Source organism: Aspergillus ochraceoroseus (genome assembly GCF_002846915.1).
Source record: "Aspergillus ochraceoroseus IBT 24754 chromosome Unknown P175scaffold_3, whole genome shotgun sequence".
In the NCBI taxonomy this organism is placed as follows: domain Eukaryota; kingdom Fungi; phylum Ascomycota; class Eurotiomycetes; order Eurotiales; family Aspergillaceae; genus Aspergillus; species Aspergillus ochraceoroseus.
In genome coordinates, this window is record NW_024468478.1 from 2,263,495 (window position 1) to 2,277,959 (window position 14,465).

The window sequence follows — 14,465 nt, forward strand, 5'->3', positions numbered from 1 at the left end:
TCAGGTCTTCATGACGTCTACTTGCCGCTATGGAGATCAGTCGACCAGAGTCAATCCAAAGCTGATTGCTTGCTGTCGTGGAACCATGGATCTCAAGATCTATAGACGGAAGTTTATCCAATCCAACCCAACCATGTGAACAAGTTGATCGATTTCCGTATCGATGAACCAGTGGTTGTCGATATGAGAGCCAAATGAAATGAATCCATGAAAGTATCAGGTATTACAGGTTGTAGTCGGTAGGGCTGACTATAACCACTTTACGTCAAATATTGTTTGTTAATATACGACGTGAAAAATGCTGAAATATTGGAAATGATAGGCTATCCAGAACTGTAATAGAAATCCCAACCACTACACATAACTAGGCTGCTGGGGGCAATGAGGAATCAATATTTCAGACCCAGTTAAGACGGTGGTTGTTAGTTGAGGGAATCATAAAACAATCACCCGTTTACTTCCAACCTATCCATATCAGTTCGGGATGAGCTTTCGGAACTGTGTTGGTTAAGAAATAGTCTCCGGTTTGGTCCAGGATCTGAGTGCAAAGAGACGAAGAAGCATCTTGCTTACCGAAGGAATGTAAGCAACGTTTAGCAATGCTGTAAGGCTTCAATATGCCCTTATGGAGACATGGAATTAGCCCCCCAGTACCACGAGAACTAGTTAGATAGCTCTGGGGCAGCAATAGGCTCGTGGCTCATCGTACCGGCGATAACCATGCGAGGGCCAGTCTATCTCTATTTCTTTGCCCCTTAGCGAAGATCATATTCCCACCTCTCTGTACTCTAGACATAGAACGCCTGGAAATGGAAAGTTGCATGCCCGACGTCAACCAAGCTATAAGTAGCCACCGTCAAAGTACAGAATAAACCCCACTTACGCAAGACATCCGTATAAATGCGCATGGGTGATCCTAGGTTTCAACCACGGTGAGAAAAACCGAAGCTCGACCGTACCGAAATACTTCCATAGCTCGATCAGTTGAGGAACGGATCCGTCTTTCGCTCCTCGGGCAGCCATGCCAGCATTTGTTTGATAAAGGACAGACAAGCCTCCCTATCGCCTGCTTCTAAAGATGGAACAGTATCTTCGAGTTTCCGAGTCGGTATCAGCTCATCGTAGAGGAAGTTGCCTACCGCAATGTGAATCAGCGTACATACGTAAATTGCATAGCTACACTGCTTACCCTTGTCATCAAAAAACGGTCCTTCAAAATAATCCCTATTATTACTGTATATCTTGCCCCTCTCGTCTGTGATTGCCGGAGACCACTCAACAACCTGTGCCATGGAATCCGACATTACAAGCAATTTCTTAGGCGGTTGACCAAGCAGTGCTATCATCTCCGCGAGATGTGCTTTTGAATCATAATTTCCTTGTGCATCTTGCACCTGCGTAAATAGCTCCGTATCCTCAATTAGATTCCACAGCTGTTGCAGAGTGAGTAACTACTTATATTTCCCACATATGTGACAGACGACAACGTATATCTTACCATAACTCCCAAATTCCATATATCGGCACTGAAGCTCCAACCGCAACCAAGGACAACTTCTGGCGCACGATAATGGTCGGGTTGTATGGGACTGGTACCAAGTTGAACAGTGCCATCGTGCCTGTCGTTGCTGAGGAGAGTCGCCGCACCAAAATCGGTTATTTGGGGAAACATATTGCCTAGTCTACTCGAGTCAAGAGGTCCGAAGTCGTTGTGACACCGATAGACAACTCGCCCGGTATTTGGATCGGTTTTGCTTTGCATAGACTGAGCTGCTGTGTTGTTTGACGAATCTCGGGAGGATGCCTTCCCTTTCAAAAGTGACGAGTATATTGTCCAGTTTCAAGTCTGAGAACATCCATATTAGGTTCGTGATTCCTCGATTAAGTGGGTATGATCCGGCTACTCTACTTGCCAGTGTGGACAACCCTGCATTCAGAGTGTAGGTAATCGAGGCCGGCTAAGATAATAAGAATATACGCTTTAGCTATTGACAGAGGAAATCTCTCGACTTCACACCGTTTTTGGAGAATCTAGAGGGGCTCCCGTGCCGGTTCGTAGGCTAAGCATAGATGATTTCCTACAGGACCTGTTACTTCAAAGTCGTCAAGGTAATTGCGAATCACCGGACGACCGCGGTGCGAGGCTTTTTTGCCGTTTAATGTGTTCCTCAATATCACGCTCACGGTAGGCGCCTTTGGGATTGTCGTTATTGATAATTTTTAGAGCAACAAGGCGCTCAGCCTGCCATCGATATCTACCGATTAGCAAGAATTTCACCCGGTTTTGCGGGATAATAGTGCTTGGGATTGTACCCAGGACAGATTTCTTCATCCACCAGTTCGCAATGATGAATGGAAGTCCCCGAGACTGGTGGTGAGAGCTGGAGAGGTTTGGCACGGAGGAAGGATATGCGCTTCATGGCACGGCTTATGGACTGCATTTCGAAGAAGAAGAAGAAGCACTTCACTTCGCTGCGAAGTATAGCGCGAGTCGGGCAATAATTAGATCCGGTCAAAGAACGGTGTACTCCGTATATATGAGAAGAGATACATTGACATATACAGTCTGTATACGGAGGAATTATAAGATATTCAACGCGCTACATAATGGAAAGGGGTGAAGAACGGATGTCGACTTTGCGGGAGGCTGGATCCATCAGATTTCGCATCACGTATCCGTAGTTACTTTTCTCTACCTTCCTGAAAAGCAAGACCGGGACTTCTCTGATCCGATGATGCAAAACAAAACCACATTTAGGTATGATCCCGTTGCGTTGGTGTGGTTGTTATGCATTCCTATCACACACTCCTGGGGTATACCAGCCAATGAGAAAATGACAATACAGCCGGGGATGCTCCTCCATATTAAGCAATACTACTATGTAGAATGCGGTGTAGTCAATTTGAGTGAAACAAAATATAGAGCTTGTCAAAAACCGTTAATCCCCGGTCTAGCTAGTCCCGGGAGTCTTTCCACTCATGTAACATTCCATTCCAGTCACCCTGCATCATCATACTCCGTACTCACTGATTGGACATCATGCAGCAGTCAATGTCAGCCAGCTTCACTCGGTTGTGGTACGGCATTTGGGGGTTTCTGGAATCTGGAGGATTACACATACCCAGGTCATTACGATCTGTCTTCACGGCAGATATAAAGTAAGGCCATGCCTGCGATCAAGTGTAGAAAGGTTTCCTAGAACTCGAAGGATCTATTTCGTAACTCCAACAACAACCCCTTATGCCTTCCAAGTCGTACTAGGCGGAGCGGAGGCCTGTTCATAATAATTTTTCATCCGCGCCAGGGCCAAAAGTCCATCAAGTCTTGCTCACCCCTCGGGCGACTTAAAACACGCCGTGAACAGCAGCGCCCTCGGAAATGGCATGATAACGAGAGCATCGTCCCGGCACAGATCCCAAGTGGCATAATACGTCCGCAAAACCAGCTAAGATGAGACGCAGCCGACCCACTGAGTATGAAGGCAAATGGCCAGGAAATATACGCCAACGTGCCAAGTTAGTCGGGGGCCAGAGCAAAGAATTGACAGTCACTAGCGGAGAGCCCTATCTTTTCCACCCTTATGTATTGGAGTATTGAAGCGGATAACGGGCTCTATCTATCCCAGTTGCAAGAATTACATTCCGAGTCCGACCACGCTGCGAACCCAGACGACGACGATTGCTACAGCAGCGAAACCGGTCCAGAAGAGGAGGGTAGCAACGAGAGCCTTGCCGACAGCATCGAGGTTGATGACAAGAGAGCCACAAGGACGATGGGGAAGTGGGTAATTGCTAGACCTGTCACGATACATGGAGGCGTCCATCGTCTTCTTTTTAAACTTTTTAGTCTCGCGCTTCGTGCGTGATTGCCTGGAAATATCCACAATCCTGCATGGCGTGACGCTCGTGGGACACGGGGATCCGGTCCAGCTGTCAGGATTTTACGTGAAATGCCCTGATACATTTGGGCGTACTCGTATCAAGTTGCAATCCGGATGCAGCTGCAAGGAATAAAATTGCCCGTCGGCTTTTAGGACGAATATCATGCAGCCAGGTACTTGAGGGAGTATGCCGTAGGACAATACTACTGTTAGATGCAGGTATTTGTATACCGTATATCCACATTGGAATAGAAAGGCATGACCATTCATGAGTGACATCTGCAGGTTTGATAGGAGTAGAGAAGTAGAAGAGGGGCAAAATAGCTTCTTGTATAAAACTTACTACCCGCGTCGTTTATGCATGAAGTCATTCTAGTCCTGCTGCAGAACAACCAAGCCTAGATAAGCATTAGGATCTAATTGTAACTCCCGACAGTCTCCACTTGCAATCTATTCCTTCGGGAGAAGCAATTTAGTTCTATAACACACTTGCGTTGCTAGACGCATGGCTAGTATCAGGTCAAGCAACCAATCTACGAAGTACTCACGGCCATGTGTGTTACGGACTTCAGAGAGCCCCTGCTATATAAGATCGACCAGAGTCTCGCTGTGTACAAGGTTGATCCAGGAACCACGACAATCATCCTCCAAGTCACACCTCTTCCTTATTTCTCGGTATCATTCGCGGTCTCCCACAATGTTCTTCCGCAAGCATCTCGGAGCTGCTGCTGGTCTTGCCATGCTGGCCCAAGCTGCTCCAGCGCCAGTTACTCGTCGAGGTACATTTGTTTTGTTTTTCTTGTTCTTTCTATGATTGCTAAGTCGGCTGTTAGCTGTCTCTTCATCCTTGTTGGATAAGTTGGATCTCTTTGCCCAGTACAGTGCCGCGGCCTACTGTTCTTCCAACTTCAACTCGGAGACCACCACCCTGTCTTGCTCTGCAGGCAACTGCCCCCTGGTTCAATCCGCAGACCCCACTGCCATTGATAAGTTTGATGAGTAAGGACAAAATCCCCCAGTGGCTGTGTATTATCAAAACCCCCGAGCTAAAACTCATGTCCCAGAACCACGGATTACGGCGACGCCACCGGTTTCGTCGCCATCGACAAGACTAATGAAGCCATTGTTGTCTCTTTCCGCGGCAGCTCCGACCTCTCCAACTGGATTGCCGACCTGGACATTAGTCTCACCGACAGTTCCCTGTGCTCTGGATGCAAAATCCACAGCGGCTTCTGGAAGGCCTGGGAAACTGTTGCCACCACCATTACCGCCAAGGTCGAGGCGGCTGTGTCCAGCTACTCCGGTTACACCCTGGTCTTTACTGGCCACAGCTACGGTGCTGCCCTAGCGGCCGTTGGGGCTACCGTCCTTCGCGAGGCGGGATATACTATTGATTTGGTAAGTCAACTTTAAAGCTTCGACCATAACTATGGATCCCTCCCCAAATCGCTAACAAGGCCTGCGTAAATAAAGTACAACTTCGGCCAGCCCCGTATCGGTAACCTTGCTCTGGCCGACTTCATCACCGACCAGGATATGGGTAACAACTACCGTACTACACACACCGACGATGTCGTCCCCAAGATGCCCCCAGAGCTTCTGGGATACCACCACTTCAGCCCCGAGTACTATATTACCAGCGGCAACGGCGTGGCTGTGACCGCCTCCGATATCAGGGAGGTTACGGGGGTAGACTCGACTGCAGGAAATGACGGCACGCTCCTTGATAGCGTGACCGCTCACCGGTGGTACTTCGAGGCTATTACCGAATGTTCTTAAGGGGATGATGTGCGCCGCAGGATCGATTAGTCGTGAAACTAGTATATAGTATAGAATATATATACTGTACATACCTAAGGGTGGGTGGGGGTGGCTATTCCCGCATCGTGCAATACAAGTGGAAAGGATTTAACCTATGTACTTACCTCCCTTGGCTCTCGTAGAAAAATAAACCACGTATCACCAACCAATTTGAATCTAAATCCCTTGAGAACGCAGTATGTGACATTTCTACCATATGGCCTCCAAGAATTCGGCTTCATAGCTATCCGTAGCAAAACATGCTAGGTTTCATTCGAGAGACTGGACGGAAACCGCCAGAATAACCAACCCCGCCGGCTTAGGTTTACGCTATATTACTCTCTGACTCGCAACAACACCGCAGCTCCAACGCAATAGTTATCGTCAAAATCCAACGCAAAGATCTCCCCAACTATCTCTCTGCATTAGGCTAGGCTGAAGAAAGGCGCTCCTGGGAGATCCGGAGACAACCCTAAACGGTATTTCCGCCGAGAACCGGTAAAGAAGACCCAGGTATTCGCAGACTCTGAGATTACTCGGGTCTAGCGGTGCCCTCGTGGACACGGATCGGAGCAGCTACACGTGCGGGGATGAGTTTAATTGATTGACGGAGAAACTTGGTTTCAATGCATTCATTCTGTGAACGATATCTTCTTACCTGTTTCGAAAGAGGGGGGGGGGGGGGGGGGTTCTCGTCTGTGGGTCGGCGGTGCCTTGTGCAGAGGGAGAGAGGGGACCTCTTGTCGTCAGGTGCGCCAAAGCAGATTTTCCTTAGCTTGTGAGGCAATAAGGAGGGAGTGTTATGCTCTCGTCAAGTGTCCCGAACGATATCTCGATTCTTGAGTGAGGGGTGGTGTGGTTCTGCAGGAATCATAATAGTGGGTCTGCAATATACTCGGTATGCAACCTTCTCCATTCCTCCCGCCCCTCCATGGCGGTTTCATATTCCAGAGTTAAAATGAGGAATTGCTGTCGGTGCAAGAGGGCAGTGGGTACTATGGGTTGACAGGCTGGTTTTCTTACGAGGTGCTTGCTGCTGAACAAAAGGCATAGAACCATATCGTCAAGAGACCTAACAGGCCCTCTAGTTTCATACATAGACTCAAGGAGCTTTGGCTGTAAAGGCATGAAGACAGGAGAGCTGTTATTGATTGCGTCCTGAATAATCAAAACATAAAAGTGAATCTTTATAGTTGGGATCTGTGGTGATGCCTAGGGATATCAGCAGAGTGCGTATAATCTTGGTACCTAAGTTCTGAACATACGCACGTTGTTTATGACAAGACCACCAAAATACCCAGGCTATTCTATAGTCTTGAATGCGTTTTATTGCTATTTATGTCTAATGAGACTTGCTTCAATAGTGTCTGAGAGCCAGAGCACGCCTTGTAGAGGATTAGAACAGCGCCCTTTCCTTGGTCCTAGAGAGTGACTACCAAAGAAAAGGTAGCAAGGCTTCTCTAATTCTTACGAGCCTTGAGGATTTCATAGTCGTGTCCTTATTTGACCGGTAATGGGTGCAATGTCTTGACGCCATCTAGTCTTGAAATCGTATGAGGTTCTTGCTCCGTGATGGCCCCTTAACTAGAACTACTACTGCTACAACCGCTTCTGAAGTGAGCAGGCTAGTATGGTTAATTCCATCCAGTTGCGATAGTGACCAGTGCAGTACTGTCATAGGTAGAACGGAATTACTCTGAATGATTCCATACCTAGATTCTGACCACATCTGAATTGGGAGGTGTGTTTTCTAGGTGGACTTGAAACAGGAAGTTGTCACAATCTTCTCCATAGACAAGACTAAGTGGAGAAAGAGTTTATTTTCATGAGAGACGGTAAGATACCAGTCGGGATCATACAAAGTATGCCACTATCAGTTACCTAGGTAGACCTAGACAGCCCTACTTGGAGAAAACAATGTACCTGCCGTTGGGACACTTCTCTAGTCGATGCAAGTCCAGGATCCAACAACCTCCATGGCCATTGCCTGAGTGAGCTTAGCACTAAATGCATTTTCACGAGTTATTCAGGAGTCAAAAAAATATATATATTTAGTTCATCTGCCTTGGATGATATGGATTATGTAATTCCTGACTCATCTAGCTGGAGTTAGGTAATCATCGCATCTAGAGTACAAACTGAATTCTCTCTCTCCAGCGATTCTTGAAGACTGGTCGCCTTATTGCGACAGCACGGGCATGACGAGGCAGACCAAGCTTAACCAGCTGCCTGTCGAGCCAAACGGACTTCTCTGGCAAGATGACTTCATCGACCCCGAACACGAGCAGCGCCTGCTCTGGATCTTCCGCAATGAGTTGACCTGGGCCGATCGCCCCGGTCGACTCTCCCTGCACTACGGCTACACCTTCGACTATAAGACCTTTGGAATAGACCCGGATATCGACTACAAGCAGTTTCCCGAATGGCTGCGGCCGCTGATTCCCACGACCGAGAACCGCCCGCCCGACCAGGTCTGTTTGCAGTATTACCCGCCCGGCGCTGGCATCCCGCCGCATGTAGATGCCCACGGACCCTACGACCAGCTCTATGCGCTGTCTCTGGGCGCGCCGGTCATCATGCAGTTCCGGAATGGCGACCGGCGCGTGGATGTCGATCTCACTCCGCGCAGTATGATTTCGTTCACGGGCGACTCGAGGCTACATTGGACGCATGGGATTAAGAAGCGCAAATCAGATATACTCGCGGACGGGACGGCCAGGGCCCGTGCGGAGCGGTGGAGCATTACGTATCGCTGGCTCAGAGAAGGCGATTGTGAATGCGGGAATGTTGAGCTGTGTGATGTAGCTCAGAGGCGGAATGGCATCGAGAAGGAGAAGAGGTCAGTGAAGGCGTTAGAAGCCGAGGCACTTGGACAAACAAATGAAGCGCAGGCGCTTGCTGCGTCTATTCACGGACACTGATAAGATTCGGAGATTTAAGATGTGCGGTTGTTATACCAAGTTACAGGGAATGCACACTTCCCTGGAGGAAGACTTGGAGAGTTGACAATTTCAACACAATACTAGCTGAAAGCACAAAAAAAAAAAGTATATTACGTTAGTGGCACAGCTGCAGAGATTCCACAACAGATCTCAGACTCTGGAAGCTCACCCTCGTATAGATGATCTCCCATGCACGTCAGGGTAGAATACCCTCCAGGAGTGCACCTTGCAGATATCTAGCTCCAAAACTCATTTATTTAAAAGGGCTACCCAAACATTGCATAATCATAAATTAACTCAATGCCGACAGAGAGTATATCAAAATCTTACTTTTAATCATTACCGGTCTATAAAGGTTGGAGTGTGCCGTAGGCCGGAGATTCCGACCCGATAGGCTGGAGACAAATCCATAATGGGCGTAGAGCAGTGTCCAGCACCACTCGGCTGAGAGCGTGCAAGGGCCAGCTAGGACGGGGTAGGATGCAACAACGGTTTGTACAGTTGATATAGCACAGTCATCCTAACCCCGCCCGGGCGGATCAAACTCGTAGAAAAGAATGCCGGGTTCGAGTCTATGTCTAACATGAAGCAGTCATTCATCGCATTACGAAAAATGAATGCCCTCTGTGTTGCAAAGATGAAGAAGGCGTAGGAAGTCGTTTTCGTCACACTTGTTTGCACGAGCAGTGGCCAGCCCGGCTCCATCCAAAATCCGTTGGATCTTGAGTTGGATCAGCTTGGTCACCATATTTCGAGGAACCTGGTGCGAGGCAACCGTCACGATGGGGCCACTAGCCACACCGGATGCACTCTTATCGTTGGTTGCCGCTTCATCCATAAAGATATCCACGTCATCATCGTCGCCCTCTGGTCCCCCAGCGGCGTCCTCTGTCATATCCATATCCCCATCCTCCTTGGCACCCAGCGATTCCGGGAGAGGGGTGTTTCCGAGCAAAATATCAATATCGGCTTGAGCAACCTTCTCCGGGTTCATCGAAGCCCAAGTAATCCAATTCTTCTCGATCATCATCCGGATCTTGGTCGTCATGAATCCTGCTCGCAGGGTCTTGTTCTTTCGCACGAAACAGATGCGTAGCATGCCGTCCCACTCATCCCAGCTGATTTCCGGTCGTCCCGTTTTCGGTTCGATTCGTACGACACTGGACTCGACCTGAGGAGGTGGTCGGAAGTTGTTTCTCCCGACTTTCATGATGTGCGAGACACGAGCGAAGAACTGCACGTTGACAGACAAACGAGAGTACAGAGCATCTCCGGGACGCGCGATCAGTCGAAGGGCGAATTCACGCTGGACCATGAGAACACACATTTTGGGAGGGTTGGGCATGGAAAGAAGTTTGAAGACGAGCGGGGACGAAATCTAGAAGGACTGCGTGAGACAAGCTCAAAAATCACGATAACAGTTGCGTACCTGGTATGGCGTGTTACTGATACAGATTTGGAAAGGGGGGAGTTTCGAGAGATCCGTCTTGATGAAGTCTCCGAGCACAATCTGGAGCTTCTTCTCTGCCGGTGTTCCTTGGAAGCGTTTGGTCAATTCAGCCGCCATGCGGGGATCGACTTCGACAGCGAGAACCTTCTTGGCCTTCTCCAGGATACGGGTCGTCAAGATACCAGGACCAGGACCAACTTCAAGCACAGTCTGGCTGGGCTGGACGTTTGCTTTATCAACGATTGTGTCCGCGATTGCTCCATTTTTCAGGATGTGCTGGCCAAGATCCGTATTGAACTTGAAGATGGACGAGGTAGCTTTGCCCAGGGGTCCTCTATCAGCTTTTCCAGGTTTCTGGTATGGCGACCCAGAAGCCTTAGCTCGCGTTCCGCGTTGGACTTTGCCCATTGTGGCTATGGAATGAAGTGTGAATTTCAAGCATCAACAATTGATCTTTTTTTTTTTATCGATCTTGAAGATTGGCGGGGACAGCACGTGATGATAAACGGTGACTAGTGCATATATGGACTAGCGGTCTTATGCCAGTCAGGTGACGGATCTATAGTTTATCCGGCACCGGTCCGTATAAACCGAAGTATAACAAGAGTAGAGTAGAATATTATTATTATTTCTCTGTATATTCAATCTCAAGTATGTGTGTGTTGCTGGATAGGGAAAAGAGGGGCAGCAACCACCTACGTGCACTAGACCACTGTTATAATAGCGTTTCACCTTACAAATAGTCCTGTTGAATCCCAGATTGGGCCATTCTGAGGCTGGAAACTCGTCCACTTCCGAATCTCGGGGATTTCCCTTGTAAACAGGTTCATTTCTTGGTTATGAAAAGGAAGAGGGTCTGCTGCATTTTATTCATCCAAGGGCTTTATTACGCCCTTGAGGATCCCGGATCTTGTCGTTGTTGGAGCTGCAGGCTGTATACACATTCTTTCTTTCTTTATGCGTCCCGGAGAAAAATCGAAATCCTGGTATAGTTATGGCTGTAACAGATAGACTCCGATTAATCCCAACCATCTTATAAAAAAACAAAAGGAGATCATCGATACAGATGAGACCCAGCCGATCCCCAGAAAATATATAAAAAGCCTCAAGCCCCCAGCAATTTCCTCTCTCCCAGCAACATCCTTGCCTTTGGCTTCATCTCGCATAACCACCATCCAAATCCAGCTCTCTCTCCAGGTTTATCCTGACACGATCATTTCGAATCCTTGCATACATTCAGAACGGACACTTACCTGCTCAACCACCATCGCTAAAATGGCTTCCCACGCTCTCAACAACGCCTCCAACCCTACCCGCCGCCCTGATGCGCCTGAGCCCAATGACGATAGAAAGGTCTGCAGCATCTGTGGCAGAAACTTTACCGGAGCTGCCGTTGTCTGCGAATGTAACAACGATCAAAGTCATCTCTGTGAATTTGCTGATATCCCTAGGGTTTTGATCCATGTTCCATACCACCGACAGATGTTTTGCCCTAGCGTGGAGATTCCCAGCAATGCCCCGGGAAAGGAGCCCAGAGATGATGAGCGTCTCTAGATGCTCGCCCATTTTCCTTTGTTCAGTCAGTACTAGTCTTTGGATTATTGATATATTCAGGGTCCTCCATCCAGATTGTATACCACCAACAGGGCTCCAGCATGGAGCATTTTCAGCAATGCCCTTATAAGTGTCTCTAGTTGCTGTCCATTTCCCTTTGCTAAGTTAATGATAGTCTTGAATAATTGATATTTTTTTTAAACTTTCCCCTTGATGAATTCTAGTAAAGCCCGTTTTTCTTTCTAATCAGGGTTCTTTATTCATCCTTTGTAGTTCTCTGGGGATGACAACACAGTCCCAACTCCACCCAGAAATTTCCGTATACTTGGTAGTTAGCTATGGTTCACTTCATTCTAAGGTCGAAATGGGGCATTCACCTGTAGAAAGCCAGCAATTGCCTCTCTTGCCTCGCCTCATATTCCACTTCCTTTCACACGTCTTGCTTTCGAGCATAGCTGCTATTACATGTCCTTAGCATCAACTTTAGCAAGGGATCTAGAGGACAAAGGAATTCGACTTTGTAAAGGAAGACGAGACTGTAATGATACAATGATAGAGATTGCAGGACCGGGTTCATTGTACTCTCTAGCCTTTGTTCCGGCATCATTTAGCACATCACCATTGTAACCTGTTTCCAATATCCTGCCAATATGTTGCGATGAAGAGTCATTGTTCAATTGTCAGAATTCGTCCCATCTTCCATTCCTTGCACTGTGTTTCATATACCAGCCTGTGCGTTACTTTGTTCATCGTTCTTACAGATTATTATACAATGGTTTCAACCCATGTCCCCTGAATATTCCAAGATCTTACTCTGTAGAGATATCATATTTAAAGGTAGGGTTTCCCTCAGGTCTCTCCATCAACACAACTACTCAATCTCCAAATCATACCAAGCTCTTCTTAAGCAAGCAACAGATACTAACAAGGTCTTCATCATCTTCAATCCCTGATTTCTCTACCGAGTCGACAGGATGTTCCGCGTTCTTGTCATAATCCTTCTTTTGCCTTTTGCGCTTACATCGCCCCTTATCACTCCCTTCTTCTCGACAGCCGCCGCCTTCACCAGCTTACACTTCTTCAGATTGCTCACAATATTTCGTCAGTATGTCCTTCCCTTTATCAGTCGAGTCAACTTTCGTGTTTTTGATCTAGCTCGCGCGTGCCTTCCGGCTGGCCGCTTCTATCTTAACGCAGTGTCTCGCTTCCTCCGGAGCACTCTTGCAATTCTGGTAGGCAAACTCTTCGCTAAACGAGACTCCACGTATGTTATCTACTTATTTATATTCAGGCACCTCTGTCAATTAGTCCACCTGATCTCATACTGGTGTTCTTACCGCGCAATCCCGGTTCCAAAATCCCCCACCCTTCGTCCTTCCGATTGCACGGTTATTCTTCCTACTCTTGATCCTACGAACCCGGATTTCGCCGAATGCCTGGGGACATGTTTGGTCAATGCCCCAAGCACAATCATCGTCGTTACTGCAGGTCAAGAGTGCACGAAGTTGACGAAGGAGGCGGTTGCTTCTTTTAAGCTGGGCTTCCCGCGTACGAAGATTTCGGTCAAAACCGCGAGCGAGGCAAACAAGCGTCTGCTGATTGTCCATGGGCTTCGATATGTCCGAACTAAGGTCACAGTCCTATTAGATGATCGCGTCTTTTGGCCATCGACTCGATTCCTTCCTGCCCTTCTGGCTCCCTTCGAAGATCCTAAAGTCGGGGCGGTCGAGGGCAACACACAGGTCCGCCGGACTGAGAAGGGCTTCAATATGAAATCCTTCTGGAATATGATGGAGGTGCTCTTCTTGGAGCGGGATCATCTGGATACCCGGGCGACAAATGCTATCGATGCTGGCCTCTCTCTCCTTTCCGGGCGGACCTCTGCCCATCGCTCCGAGATTCTTACAGACCCCAGCTTTACTTCGGCTTTCCTGAATGATCGATGCTTTTCTGATAAGCTCGGCCCGCTGAACGCGGATGACGATACTTTTATCACCTGCTGGAACGTTCAACACGGATGGGACATCAAAATCCAACACTGCCACGACGCGCTGATTGAAACTACACTTGCTACAGATCCAAACTTCAGGCCCCAATGTGCCCGGGTCCTACAGAATACCTGGCGCAGGAACTTGGCCCGTCTTTTCGCCAATGAAAAACCGTGGTATCGTCAGTCCTGGTGTGTATTTGCCATTTACCTTACTTCATTCGTCAATCTGGCGCTTCTCTGCAACCCTGGCTTCATCTACAGCATACTAACACACCCTCTCGGACTCCACCAAACCGCTCTTAGCTATCTGCTAAAATGGATTTTTTTCACGAAGATGGTCAACTTGATCCCGCACTATTTACGTGAGCCACAGGATCTGGTCATGCTGCCTGGATATGTTGCTTTTGCTTATGTGAACAGTGTGGTCAAGATTTACGCCGCGCTGACGTTTTGGAAAATTAACGCAGCTGGCACTCCAGGTCAGCCCCCATCTACTAATACCAATGGGAATTCTACGAATGATGTTGGCGAGTCTCTACAGACGACGGGAAATGCTCCTCGCAATGACCCGTCGAGCTGGACAGCTGTCAAGACGAGCAGTAAAAGTACAGGTATCAACGGCAGCAGCGATGCTACCACCACTGCCAATCTCATCGGAACCCCAATCAAATCCAAAGTGACCAGGCTTTCCAGGTCAAAAGCGGCCTCTGGAACATCTCCCAGTGCAGCCAATGTGATCACCAATGAAGAGACCAACGACGCTGTTCCTGCTCCTGCTCCTGCTCCTGCTCCACGCCGCCGTGCAGCCAAAGCTACCACCCACGCAGATCCCGAGGACACTGCCCCTG

General features: G+C 48.3%; 6 protein-coding genes across 6 annotated transcripts; 4 read left to right on the forward strand and 2 right to left on the reverse strand.

Moving 5' to 3' along the window:
* Window positions 1-980: 980 nt before the first annotated feature.
* On the reverse strand, window positions 981-2,441 carry P175DRAFT_0508924 (uncharacterized protein; the record flags this gene model as incomplete). Its single annotated transcript, XM_040898394.1, has 8 exons — window positions 981-1,135; window positions 1,190-1,433; window positions 1,499-1,765; window positions 1,788-1,846; window positions 1,914-2,031; window positions 2,083-2,144; window positions 2,185-2,255; window positions 2,314-2,441. 8 exons carry the CDS (start codon window positions 2,439-2,441, stop codon window positions 981-983), a joined length of 1,104 nt encoding a protein of 367 aa, XP_040753452.1.
* A 100-nt stretch (window positions 2,442-2,541) lies between these two features.
* P175DRAFT_0211377 (uncharacterized protein) lies at window positions 2,542-3,369 on the forward strand. Its single transcript, XM_040892596.1, has one exon. It carries the CDS (start codon window positions 2,733-2,735, stop codon window positions 3,156-3,158), a length of 426 nt encoding a protein of 141 aa, XP_040753453.1. The 5' UTR covers window positions 2,542-2,732; the 3' UTR covers window positions 3,159-3,369.
* Window positions 3,370-4,578: 1,209 nt separating this feature from the next.
* Window positions 4,579-5,660, forward strand: P175DRAFT_0434816 (lipase family protein; the record flags this gene model as incomplete). Its single annotated transcript, XM_040893689.1, has 4 exons — window positions 4,579-4,660; window positions 4,715-4,880; window positions 4,946-5,279; window positions 5,355-5,660. The coding sequence occupies 4 exons, from the start codon at window positions 4,579-4,581 to the stop codon at window positions 5,658-5,660; spliced, it is 888 nt and encodes a 295-aa protein (XP_040753454.1).
* Window positions 5,661-7,843: 2,183 nt separating this feature from the next.
* On the forward strand, window positions 7,844-8,958 carry P175DRAFT_0500911 (uncharacterized protein). The gene has a single exon (XM_040897051.1). It carries the CDS (start codon window positions 7,880-7,882, stop codon window positions 8,600-8,602), a length of 723 nt encoding a protein of 240 aa, XP_040753455.1. The 5' UTR covers window positions 7,844-7,879; the 3' UTR covers window positions 8,603-8,958.
* Window positions 8,959-8,970: 12 nt separating this feature from the next.
* P175DRAFT_0557000 (dimethyladenosine transferase) lies at window positions 8,971-10,538 on the reverse strand (the record flags this gene model as incomplete). Its single annotated transcript, XM_040900733.1, has 3 exons — window positions 10,053-10,538; window positions 9,232-10,001; window positions 8,971-9,088 (listed from the first exon to the last, which is right to left on the reverse strand). Exons 1-3 carry the CDS (start codon window positions 10,479-10,481, stop codon window positions 8,971-8,973), a joined length of 1,317 nt encoding a protein of 438 aa, XP_040753456.1. The 5' UTR covers window positions 10,482-10,538.
* Window positions 10,539-12,898: 2,360 nt separating this feature from the next.
* Window positions 12,899-14,089, forward strand: P175DRAFT_0412465 (uncharacterized protein; the record flags this gene model as incomplete). Its single annotated transcript, XM_040893062.1, has 1 exon — window positions 12,899-14,089. A coding segment is annotated over one exon (1,191 nt), but the record flags the coding sequence as incomplete, so codon positions are not given.
* Between the last annotated feature and the right edge of the window lie 376 nt (window positions 14,090-14,465).

What these genes read in the sequence shown, in the direction of transcription:
- P175DRAFT_0211377 (XM_040892596.1), top strand. Translation starts at nt 2,733, where the DNA reads ATGATGCAAAACAAAACCACATTTAGGTATGATCCCGTTGCGTTGGTG.
- P175DRAFT_0500911 (XM_040897051.1), top strand. Translation starts at nt 7,880, where the DNA reads ATGACGAGGCAGACCAAGCTTAACCAGCTGCCTGTCGAGCCAAACGGA.